Source organism: Wyeomyia smithii, chromosome 1 (assembly GCF_029784165.1).
Source record: "Wyeomyia smithii strain HCP4-BCI-WySm-NY-G18 chromosome 1, ASM2978416v1, whole genome shotgun sequence".
In the NCBI taxonomy this organism is placed as follows: Eukaryota; Metazoa; Arthropoda; class Insecta; order Diptera; family Culicidae; genus Wyeomyia; species Wyeomyia smithii.
Genome location: NC_073694.1, coordinates 121,311,002 through 121,323,310, shown reverse-complemented (window position 1 = coordinate 121,323,310; position 12,309 = coordinate 121,311,002). Strand labels below are relative to the sequence as shown.

The window sequence follows — 12,309 nt, the reverse complement described above, 5'->3', positions numbered from 1 at the left end:
GCTGGCACAGAAATTGAATACGGCAACCGGTTTTATTGGGAGAGTGTTTCGATTATCGACGAACAAATCGCTCACGGAAAATAAGCAGATAGTACGCGAGCACTTGCTTACCAACAACTATCCGAGCTCACTGATAAATCGGTTAATCAACAGATTTATCAACCAAAGCACGAATAACGTTGTTGAGGAAGTAAACTCGGAACCAAAAGTATATCGATCTTTGCACCATGTTGACGGCCTCACACCCGCACTTGCACGCAGCATTAAAAAGAACCATGAAAATATCAGTCTGAGTTTCAAATGCGTCAAAACCAACAGACTACTTTTCACGAAACTCAAAGACTCTTCTTCGCATCTTTCAAAAAGAAACGTTATATACCGTATCCCGTGTGCAGACTGCGATAGCTCATACATTGGTATGACTACACAGCAACTGAAGAACCGTCTTGCCGCGCACCGCTCTCTCATGAAACGCTACGAACAGTATAGAGATTCTAGCACTGAGAGGGAGGGAAGGGAAGATGAGTTTAAAAAGACGGCGTTGATGAAGCATGCGATAGAAGAGAATCACAGTTTCAATATAGCCAACACTAGAATTTTAACTTCGGATGACAGGATTCAAGCATTACAGGTGTTAGAAATGTGTTACATCGCATGCGACAGATCCGCAATAAATTATAGAACGGACACGAACAACTTAAGCATCGCTTACTCCGGCACGCTGCGATCTCTCACATGTTGATGCAGACTACTACAGTCTCTAGCACTCTCTATCTATGTCTTGCAACATTATTTCTCCCCGTTTTGACGCAACATTTCCCGACGGCTTTAATCGTGTGTGATGTGTGTTGGAAGATACTGTGTAAGTGTAGCTCATCCGTTTGCGTTTTTTTAAATTTTGAAAAGTCACAAACCAATTAATATTTTGTATATTTCATATCCATAGTGTAGTGCAGTTAACCTAAAGCAATTGTACACCAATGCACCATATTTTGACGAGAACTTGTTTGTTTTGTTTGTAAGTTGTGTATGTAATAACTTAATTCGTGTGACTAATTTATGTAAATTGTAAACTGTTGATCGTAGTTGCCCTGAGGACGAGGAAATATATCCTTGAAACGTTGGCTTTGACATAATAAAACGTGTTTTAAAGAAACCCGTGACCGAAATTGCCATCATTGAACCCATTAACTATTTATTGGTCAAACACCGCTTAACATAAAACAGCAATGGCGTCGAACGTAAACCTTACCACTTCGTTCTACAACAGTTTACCACCATCACACCGAAAACTGTACAAAAGCTACGCCCAGACAGTTAACAAGCTGAGCGCCCAATGCATAAGGAAAGATTTTCTCCGACGATGTAAAAAGTTTGGCTTACACCCCACACACATACAAAACACCTTCCGCTGCATAAACGGATTATTGGAGGATGCCAGTCCATACAGAGGGAAGCTGGAGAAGGCGATGGACCGTTTCAAACGCACGATCCTGAACGTCGAAATCAGCGATAGTTTTCACAAAATCAAAACGCTAGAGAAAACGAAAGCTACCCTCACGAGCAAAATCACGCAAGTATCCCCCTCTAACACATACACACATTTCTTCGAGCGCCAGGAAACATTCTTTCAAAGAAAATGTCGATCGTTGCAGATTACGACAAGCCGCAAATTTCAACGTCTCTACAAAAGAGTTGAAATTGAAAAAGCAAACAAACTCAAAGTGAACGATTCTTGGGTTAAAAACATCACAGATGTTGTTATTCCCCAAGAAACGATGGTTCTTTTGGGCTATGGTCCCAAGTTCGCCTTGCCGTTGGAAAATAATCAAGAAATTCCATATTTCAAGATTATCGCGGACTTGGAATCAATTCTACAGTCCGAAAGAGATGAGAGTTTGCAAATGGTTTGTCGCAATCAGTACATCAACATAATTCAAAATCATATGAACAGGCTAACGAACGGTGGTCATACATCACCACCAGACACTATCAATCGTTTTTTGATCGAAGCATTTCACGTCAGCAAAAAGTTCATCCGAGAAAATCCAGACTTATGTGTTGTAACCGCCGATAAGGGTAATAAAACAGTTATAATGAAGAGAGAAGATTATGAGTCAAAAATGAGAGCCCTTATTGACGACATCGACACGTACGAAAGGATCGACGCGGATTGGACAAGCAAAATTCAAACGAAAAATAACACGCTGGTGAAATCACTATTCGACCAAAAAATGATTGATCAACCCACCAAGAATCGGCTAACTACATACAACGCGACTTGCCCTAAAATTTATGGACTACCTAAGATTCATAAAGACGGCAATCCACTGAGGGTCATACTGTCATGCATAAACTGCCCAACATATGATCTCTCAAAATACCTTGCTAGCATTCTGCATCATTCGATAGACCACGAGAAATATAACGTACGCAACTCATATGAGTTCTGTACGTTTATTAACAACGTCACACTTCCCCCCAACTATGTATTGGTATCGTTTGATGTGGTAAGCCTGTTCACTTGCATACCGAGAGACTTGGTGGTACAAGCGGTGAGAAATAACTGGAACTTGATCGAGAAAAATACGACGATCAAAGATCAAAATGTTTTTATCAAGCTCATTGAGTTTAACATCTCGTCCAGTTATTTCACCTTCCGTGGGGCCTATTACCGGCAAAAGGAGGGGACAGCCATGGGGAATCCTTTGTCACCTGCTTTAGCTGATCTTGTAATGACTACATTACTTGATGATGTGCTTGCGAAGATCGATGTACACATTCCATGTATTAAAAAATACGTCGACGATTTGTTCACCGCTCTCCCAGCTGACAAGATTGAATATGTGAGGAACGCTCTCAACGGGTTCGACTCACATATTCAATTCACATATGAGGTAGAAAATAACAACCGTTTACCGTATTTAGATATGGTTCTTATTAGAACCAACGAACAAAAAATCGTGACCGAGTGGTATAAGAAACCTGTCGCTTCCGGGAGAATTCTTAATTTTCTCTCGATGCACCCGCTGGCACAGAAATTGAATACGGCAACCGGTTTTATTGGGAGAGTGTTTCGATTATCGACGAACAAATCGCTCACGGAAAATAAGCAGATAGTACGCGAGCACTTGCTTACCAACAACTATCCGAGCTCACTGATAAATCGGTTAATCAACAGATTTATCAACCAAAGCACGAATAACGTTGTTGAGGAAGTAAACTCGGAACCAAAAGTATATCGATCTTTGCACCATGTTGACGGCCTCACACCCGCACTTGCACGCAGCATTAAAAAGAACCATGAAAATATCAGTCTGAGTTTCAAATGCGTCAAAACCAACAGACTACTTTTCACGAAACTCAAAGACTCTTCTTCGCATCTTTCAAAAAGAAACGTTATATACCGTATCCCGTGTGCAGACTGCGATAGCTCATACATTGGTATGACTACACAGCAACTGAAGAACCGTCTTGCCGCGCACCGCTCTCTCATGAAACGCTACGAACAGTATAGAGATTCTAGCACTGAGAGGGAGGGAAGGGAAGATGAGTTTAAAAAGACGGCGTTGATGAAGCATGCGATAGAAGAGAATCACAGTTTCAATATAGCCAACACTAGAATTTTAACTTCGGATGACAGGATTCAAGCATTACAGGTGTTAGAAATGTGTTACATCGCATGTGACAGATCCGCAATAAATTATAGAACGGACACGAACAACTTAAGCATCGCTTACTCCGGCACGCTGCGATCTCTCACATGTTGATGCAGACTACTACAGTCTCTAGCACTCTCTATCTCTGTCTTGCAACATTATTTCTCCCCGTTTTGACGCAACATTTCCCGACGGCTTTAATCGTGTGTGATGTGTGTTGGAAGATACTGTGTAAGTGTAGCTCATCCGTTTGCGTTTTTTTAAATTTTGAAAAGTCACAAACCAATTAATATTTTGAATATTTCATATCCATAGTGTAGTGCAGTTAACCTAAAGCAATTGTACACCAATGCACCATATTTTGACGAGAACTTGTTTGTTTTGTTTGTAAGTTGTGTATGTAATAACTTAATTCGTGTGACTAATTTATGTAAATTGTAAACTGTTGATCGTAGTTGCCCTGAGGACGAGGAAATATATCCTTGAAACGTTGGCTTTGACATAATAAAACGTGTTTTAAAGAAACCCGTGACCGAAATTGCCATCATTGAACCCATTAAATCTAGACGTCATTTTGAAATCCAAGATGGCGACTTGTGTGTGCCTGTGTGTGTGTATCTGTGTGTGTGTGTATATGTGGGTGTGTGTGTATCTGTGTGTGTATCTGTGTGTGTGTATCTGTGTGTGTGTATCTGTATGTGTGTGTGTGTTGGTGTGTGTGTGTTGGTGTGTGTGTGTGCGCGCGTGTGCGTGTGTGCGCGCGTGTGCGTGTGCGCGCGTGTGCGTGTGTGCGCGCGTGTGCGTGTGCGTGTGTGTGTCTGTGTGTGTGTGTCTGTGTATGTGTGTGTGTCTGTGTGTGTGGTGTGTGTGTGTGTGTGGTGTGTGTGTGTGTGTGTGTGTGTGTGCGTGCGTGCGTGTGTGTGTTTTTTTTTGAGGTGACCAACCTCAGGGAGTGTGGGGTTGGTTTGAATCAGTGACTGGACCCACTAAAACCCCTCCAGTCTCTAGCCCATAATACTCCCCGGGACGACCGCTAAGTGTTGCTTCGGGGAGCGGCTTTTATGCTTTGAGCAACCTCCTGTCTCTATAAGTCTCTTAGCTAATTAGCTAACTAACCTGGTGACTGGCCGTTAGCTAACACTGGCGTGTTGGTGGTCAACCTGTCGCCTGCTTTGCAACTCAAGGACTATTTGAGAGGCGGTTGCACAAACCGCCCTCCAGATGTTCGGATCTTCACACATCCTATGAACTAGGTTGTCCGGAGTAGTGTCTGGCCCGCTCATAGCCATCATGTCGCTCCGCGCACGCGCAAAACGTGGACATACGAAGAAGATATGCTCAGCAGTCTCTTCCGCATCCAGGCACTCGGGGCACATGGGGGATTCCGCATGCCCGAACCTGTATAGGTACTGCCTGAAGCAACCATGACCCGACAAAATCTGTGTCAGGTGGAAGTTGACTTCTCCATGGCGTCTCCCGACCCACCTGGATACCACCGGAATAAGTCGGTGCGTCCATCTACCTTTCGTGGAGTTGGACCATTCCTGCTGCCATCTGATCATCGATAGTGATCTTCTGGTACCTCGTATGCCCCTTGTGTCACGTTGGTCGAAGCATTCTACGTCCTCCCTAATGGCTATGCTGATAGGCATCATGCCGGACAGGACACAAATTGCGTCGTATGACACTGTACGGAACGCACTCGCAACCCTCAGGCACATGAGCCTGTAGGTACTTTCCAGTTTGCCACGATAACTGTTAGTACCTAGCGCTTTGGACCACACTGGCCCACCATACCTAAGTATAGACGAAACCACGCTGGCAAGAAGTTTACGCTTGCTGCCATTCACCGCTGAGCTGTTCGACATCATTCGAGATAGTGCTGCAATAGCAGTTGAAGCCTTCCTGCAAGCATAGTTGACGTGGCTCTTATATGTGAGCTTATCGTCAACCATAACCCCCAAGAGCTTCAAAGATCGCTTTGAGGTGATGGTGCAGTCTCCGACTCTGACCACCTTTTGTTGCTCTGTTTTGCGGTTATTCACAACCGTTACCTCCGTCTTATGGTGCGCTAACTCCAGTTTCCTGAAGTGCATCCAGTCTTCTACCTTGCGTATACAGTGCGCGGCCGTCAACTCGACCTCCTCGATCGACTCGCCGTAGACATCTAGAGTTATGTCGTCTGCAAAGCCGACGATCACAACTCCTACAGGGAACTTGAGTTTCAACACCCCGTCATACATGACATTCCACAACACCGGTCCCAGGCTAGAACCTTGCGGAACTCCGGCGGTAATTGGGACGAACTTTTGACCCTCCTCCGTGTTGAAAACAAGTACTCGGTTCTGGAAGTAGTTTTCCAGAATCTTGTACAGCGACACCGGTACATGGATGCTCCTGAGCGCAAGCGCTATGGAGTCCCAACTGGCGCTATTGAACGCATTCTTCACGTCAAGCGTGACTATTGCGCAATAGCGTATGCCCCTTCTCTTGCGCTGGAGTGCTACCTCCGCCGTCTTGGTGACGGAGAGGATAGCATCCAGCGTGGACCTGCCCTTCCGGAAACCGAACTGGTTATTTGCCAGACCGTTTACACCCTCCGTGTACTTCACCAGTCTGTTGAGGATAATCCTCTCAAGCACCTTGCCCGCAGTGTCCAGCAGGCAGATAGGCCTGTATGCCGATGGGTCCCCTGGTGGTTTCCCGGCTTTCGGCAGTAAGACCAAACTCTGCCGCTTCCACCTGTCCGGGAAGAGGCAGTCATCCAGGCACCTCTGCATGACTGCCCGAAACAGTCCGGGGGCCGTTTTAATCGCCAGTCTGATTGCCAGGTTGGGGATTCCATCCGGTCCCGGTGCCTTGCTCACCTTTAGGGAGTTGGCGATTACGATGAGTTCCTCGTTCGTAACCCTTACCTCTCCCTCGATCTCGACACGGCTGTCGTCGCTCACGGATTGGATGTTCGGCAGGTTGTCCGACCATCCCTGGTCTGTGTCTGAGATACTGGAACGTCGGACGTGAGACTCGACTACCGGAGGCCGAGGACTAGACTCGTGGCGTGGAAAGAGTCCCCCGATGATACGCTCCAGCATCGCTGGTGATCGCTCTGCAGGCGCCAGCGCGCGTTTGGTCTTGGCCATTACGACCCTATAGGCGTTACCCCACGGGTTCGTATTGGCACTCGCGCACAATCTATCGAAACAGGCCCTCTTGCTGGCCTTAATCGCACTCTTTAGCGCCGATCTTGCAGAACCGAATGCTGCGCGGCGCTCAATCCTCTGTTCGTCTGTTCGCGCGCGCTGCATCCTCCGTCTTGCACGGAGGCACGCACTACGGAGGTCCGCTATCGCATCGGTCCACCAGTAAGCCGGTGGCTTCCCATTTCTAGGTTGGCGGGTCCTAGGCATGGTGGCGTCGCACGCCCGCGATAGTACGGCAACTAATTGGTCAGCAGTCGGGCGGAGCCAACTGCCTCCATTGCACTCTCTTTCCATTGCTTCTTCGAATACCTCGGCATCGAAATGCGATGTCTTCCAGCCGCGGACGGTGTGAGTGTTGGTTCTACCCGTCACTCGCCTCCGCGCGTTGTTTCCTACACTATAGCAAACCGACTGGTTGTCGCTATTGGTGTAGCCATCGTCTACCCTCCAGTTTGTGATCAGTCCTGGGCTGGAGAACGTCACATCGATGATCGACTCCGCACCATTTCTGCTAAATGTACATTTGGTCCCAACGTTGGCCCGATCTAAGTTGAGCTTTGCCAAAGCTTCCAACAGGATCTGACCTCTCTGGTTCGTAGTGCGACTTCCCCACTCCACAGCCCAAGCGTTGAAATCGCCCGCCACCACCAACGGCGTTAGGCCCGTTAGCACCATGGATAGCTGGTCGACCAACGTGGCGGAGCATAGACACTGCAGTAGAACACTCCGTTCACCTTGGCAACCGCGTACCCTTCGTTAGAGGTGGAAACAACCTCCTGAACCGGAAATCTGCTTGTCGTCCATACGGCCGCCATACTGGACTTATCCGCAACGCAGTTACCGTTCCCGGGTGGAATGCGGTAGGGGTCCGATACGATGGCGATGTCCACAGTGACTCAGTGACTGCTTGGTATAGTAGCTGCTGAGCCGCATAGCAGTGGTTCAGGTTCAGTTGCATTACTCTTATGCCCGTGGTTCCGCAGCCGGCTTACCAGCTGGGTACCTGGCCCCTCCCCCTGTCGGGCCCTTTGCAGGTCCAGGACTTATGTCCTCCCTCGAAGCACCGGAAGCAAACGTCCGGTTGTTGGAGTATGCTCAGAGGGCATACTGACCAGCCAACCTTTAGCTTGCCTTCCTTTAGTGCCAGATTTGCATCTGCCGATGCTAACTGGAAGGTGGCCACCTGGGTCCCTGCTGGACCCTTTCGGAGGCGGATCGACGCAGTGGCCACCTCCACCCCACACTTCTCTTGGAGGGCTTGTGCAACGTCGCACCCCTCGGTGATTTCAACCAGGCTTTTAAGCTGGAGAGTCACCTCCGAGGTGAGTGCCCGAATCTGCACCTCTTCGCAAAGCACCTGCTCGGCTACCGCCTTGTAGGAAGCGCCCTTGTTCTTCGCATCCTTTCGGAGCTCAAGAATCATTTCGCCAGTGCGAGATCGACGGATGGTCCGCACATCCGCCCCTAAATCCTTGAGCTGAGTTTCACTCCTCATTTTCTTCAAGACTTCTGCGTACTTAGACCCGTCAGTCTTGAGTATGAGGGCGTCCCCCCTGCTCCTCGCCTTTTTGATATTTGGTGAACGTTTTGCCGCCGCTTCATCCTGGCGCTTTTTACCCTCCTTGCGCCCTTTTCCTACTACGGTAACCCATGGATTTCCCGCAGTCGCCGCTCCGGTCGATGTTCCGGCCTTTGAGCCTGTTGGTGTGCTAGATCGTGAGGCTAGCTCCACCAACCGCTTCTTCACATTATCGGGGGCCGCTTCCCCCGGGGACTGCTCCGTTCGCTTACCAACCTGCCCCGTAGAGCAGATCGCGGCGAATGAGGGCATCAGTCTGAACCTGCTTGGATTCAGTTGCCCTCCTGGTTCTCGTCCCCTTTTCGGAGGCTTCAACCCGAGCCACAAGTTCGGCGTGCTCCTTTTGAGCTTCGTCGATGGTAGCCCGAAGCAGGAGGAGGCCCTGCTTCAGATCCCTGGACATATTGCTCCTATTCGCCGTGAACTCGATGATGGCATCGAGCTGTTCGGAAAGCGCTGCCAACCTAGGCCGCTTGTCCCTGCTCTTTTCGATGGCCTTGACTAGCAAGGGACCATCGACCGTTCTATCCGGTGTGGAAACTGGCGTGTTAGCCTTTCCGCTATCGGGATTCACTGCATCCGTCTCCGCCTTTTTCTGCGGAGACCTCTGGATGCCACCTCGCGCGAAGGGATTTGGTAGTCCCTCCACACTCGTCTCTTTTGTTTTTTTGGTTCAACATTTTGATTTAAATGGGTCCCCCTTCCAGCCGCTATCCTTGTCCATGGTGGAGTAGTCGCCTATGTGGTCCCATGGTGGGCTATGCCGAAGCAGTGAGGTCATGGCTAGGGTAAGTAATCATAGCGCCTTATGAGCAACTATGTCTCCACCGACCGGCGCAAGTCAGGAACAACCATCTGATCCTACTCCTGCCTGATTCCCACCAGGCAATGGACTCGGAACGTACTGAAAGGTCTGCCAGGTTTTATGGGACGGGGACCCCTGCACCGGGTATCGCCTCGCCGTTTCAAGCCATTGTCACACGACTTTACTAAGGGAGCTCGATGCAGGTGCCAGCCCGAGGACGTGGTACCATTACGAAATCCAACTCATATCCATTCACTACGTTGCCAGTTGCCATAATTGGGACCTTACTGGTATCAGTCCCAATGGGCGGCTTAGTGCATGTGGGTGATGGGAGCGGCTCTATTCGCTCCGTCAGAGGTGCTTCCGGGTACTTGTGGCTTTTGCGAGAAATCGACTGTCCCTGGTTCGACCCTCACCACCCCTAGGCTACCTCCCGCTGATGGTCCGGGACTGTTAGATGCTGTCAGTGGTCGCACATGTATTATGTGTTCTCGACGATCGCCACACGTCGACCCGTGGTGGCATGCAGCTCTGCCAGGCGTGTGTGTGTATGTGTGTGTGTTTGTGTTTGTGTGTGTGTGTGTTTGTGTGTGTTTGTGTGTGTGTGTTTGTGTGTGTGTGTTTGTGTGTGTGTGTTTGTGTTTGTGTGTGTGTGTTTTTGTGCGTCCTGGCATTTCGGGACAAATTTCACTTCACTTTCACTTTACACAAATTTTGTCAACAAAAATTCACACATTAAACACTCGTTGAACGTTAAAAATAAATTCAGTACTTTGCGATTCAACAGGAACTCTTTAAAAAAGATTACCTGTTGAAAGCGGAAAATTTCTAATATCTCTCGTTAGTTAGCATAAATTTTTCCACATTGTTGTGCTATTAAACCATCCCACTGCACTGCCCCTGTTTACATATAGCGAATTTTTTTATTCCCCTGCGTCAGGGCAAAACTGCCGAGAAATAAAGCAACGACATCGCGATTCACGACGCAAGTAAGAAAGAGATGCCAGATAATTGTTTACAAACTTAGTACGTGCCGAGACTGGAAATTAAATCTAGACGTCATTTTGAAATCCAAGATGGCGACTTGTGTGTGTGTGTCTGTGCGTGTGTATCTGTGTGTGTGTATCTGTGTGTTTGTATCTGTGTGTGTGTATCTGTGTGTGTGTATCTGTGTGTGTATCTGTGTGTGTGTATCTGTGTGTGTGTGTGTGTGTATGTGTGTGTGCGTGTGTGTGTGCGTGTGTGTGTTTGTGTGTGTGTTTGTGTGTGTGTGTTTGTGTGTGTGTGTGTTTGTGTGTGTGTGTGTGTGTTTGTGTGTGTGTGTGTTTGTGTGTGTGTTTGTGTGTGTTGGTGTTTGTGTGTGTGTGTTTGTGTGTCTGTGTGTTTGTGTGTGTGTGTGTGTGTGTGTCTGTGTGTTTGTGTGTGTGTGTGCAACTTTTCAATCTCACTCGATTTTCTCAAAGATGGCTGAACCGATTTGCACAAAGTTATTGTCAAATGAAAGATCTAGTTACCCCACAAAACCCCATTGAATTTCAATGTAATCGGACTTTTAGTTTGTATGTTATTTATCAAAATGTGAATATCGCGAAAACTCATTATCTCAGAAACTACACTACCTGTTTTAACAATTGGTTTTCAATAAACAGTTTACCTTTAAAACCCTCAACTTCCAAATTTTATAAAGATTGGACATGTGATTCAAAAGTTATGGAAAGAAATGTTTTCCGGAGACAGTTTAATCTCACTCATGTTTCTCAGAGATGGCTGGACCGATTTTCATAAAATCAGTGGCATATGGATGGTCTTGTTACCCCATGAGACCTAATGATTTTTTTTTTTAAATCGGACTTTTACTTTATCTGTTATGTTTAAAAATGTGAAATCCAGCTTTGAAAAGAAACATATTCCGAAGACTACTTAAACTTACTCACTTTTCGAAGAGATGGCTGAACCGATTTACACAAAATTGGTGTCGAATGAAAGGTCTAGCTGCCCCAGACACCCTTTTGAATTCTACTGTAATCGGACTGCAACTTCAATATCACACAACCGATTTGAACAATACTGATATCAGATGCACGGGCTTGTTAAGAGTTAACTGTTGGATTATTATGATTGAACAAATGAACAAGTGGTTTAAAAAAAAAAAGTTTAAAAGTTGTGAAAAGAAAGTAAATAATCGAATTATAAATGATATTTTATCGAATGATATATAATCGAGTCCAACCTAAATATGAGTATAGTGACGTTTCGATTATACCACCATATTTAACCATTAGGGGAGCTTCGTAGCCACAAGGTTACAGAGTCCGCTTTGATAAGCGGGTGGTCGTGGGTTCGTAACTTAGTAGAATCAGGCCATTTGGTTGTCAAAGGACTTTAACATGGGTTTATTCTCAGGCTCTCCACTACATACTCTTCCTTCAAGCTGAATGTTGTAGTATCCTGCTGACTTTCATCCTAACAAAAATAAGTCCCTGTTATAATAGAACTGGTCTGAGTAACGTATAATAGTTCTCCTCAGGGAATTGTGATTATGGCACGATCTTGGCTGAAGGAACGAGGTTTCGATAAGACTCCTTCCTCTTGACAAAATTAGTCCTTATAATAAAACTGTTCTTAGGAATATTTATCCTCTCCAGGGAATTGTAATTGGCGATATTGGCACGGGGAACGAGGTTTCGGTAAGACTCCTTCCCCTTGACTTAATTAGTCCCTCTTAGAATAAACCTGGCCAGCGTTAGGTGAAGTTTCACGCCAGGGAATTATAATTTGGTGATATTGGTAGGATAGAAAGAGGCTCGCTATTGTAGAGCAGTAAGCTTGATAAGGAAAGGGTAAAATCTCACACACAAGAACGGATATAAATGAAAAAAAAAAAAAACAATAACCTAAATTAATCCACCTAGCGGTCAGACCTAGCCTTTCTCATGCAAACTTTTATTTGTAAAAATAGATTTACATGAACGCTTCAATCCAATAAATGTATATTCACTCTAAAATATTGATGTTGTAATCTATACATATAAAAATGCAGTCCGGTCTGTCTGTCTGTTTGTCTGA

At 46.5% G+C, this 12,309-nt stretch overlaps 1 protein-coding gene across 1 annotated transcript; it reads left to right on the top strand.

Moving 5' to 3' along the window:
- The first annotated feature begins 1,229 nt into the window (after window positions 1-1,229).
- On the top strand, window positions 1,230-8,943 carry LOC129717149 (uncharacterized). Its single transcript, XM_055666994.1, has 2 exons — window positions 1,230-2,787; window positions 8,525-8,943. The coding sequence occupies exons 1-2, from the start codon at window positions 1,230-1,232 to the stop codon at window positions 8,941-8,943; spliced, it is 1,977 nt and encodes a 658-aa protein (XP_055522969.1).
- Window positions 8,944-12,309: the final 3,366 nt, after the last annotated feature.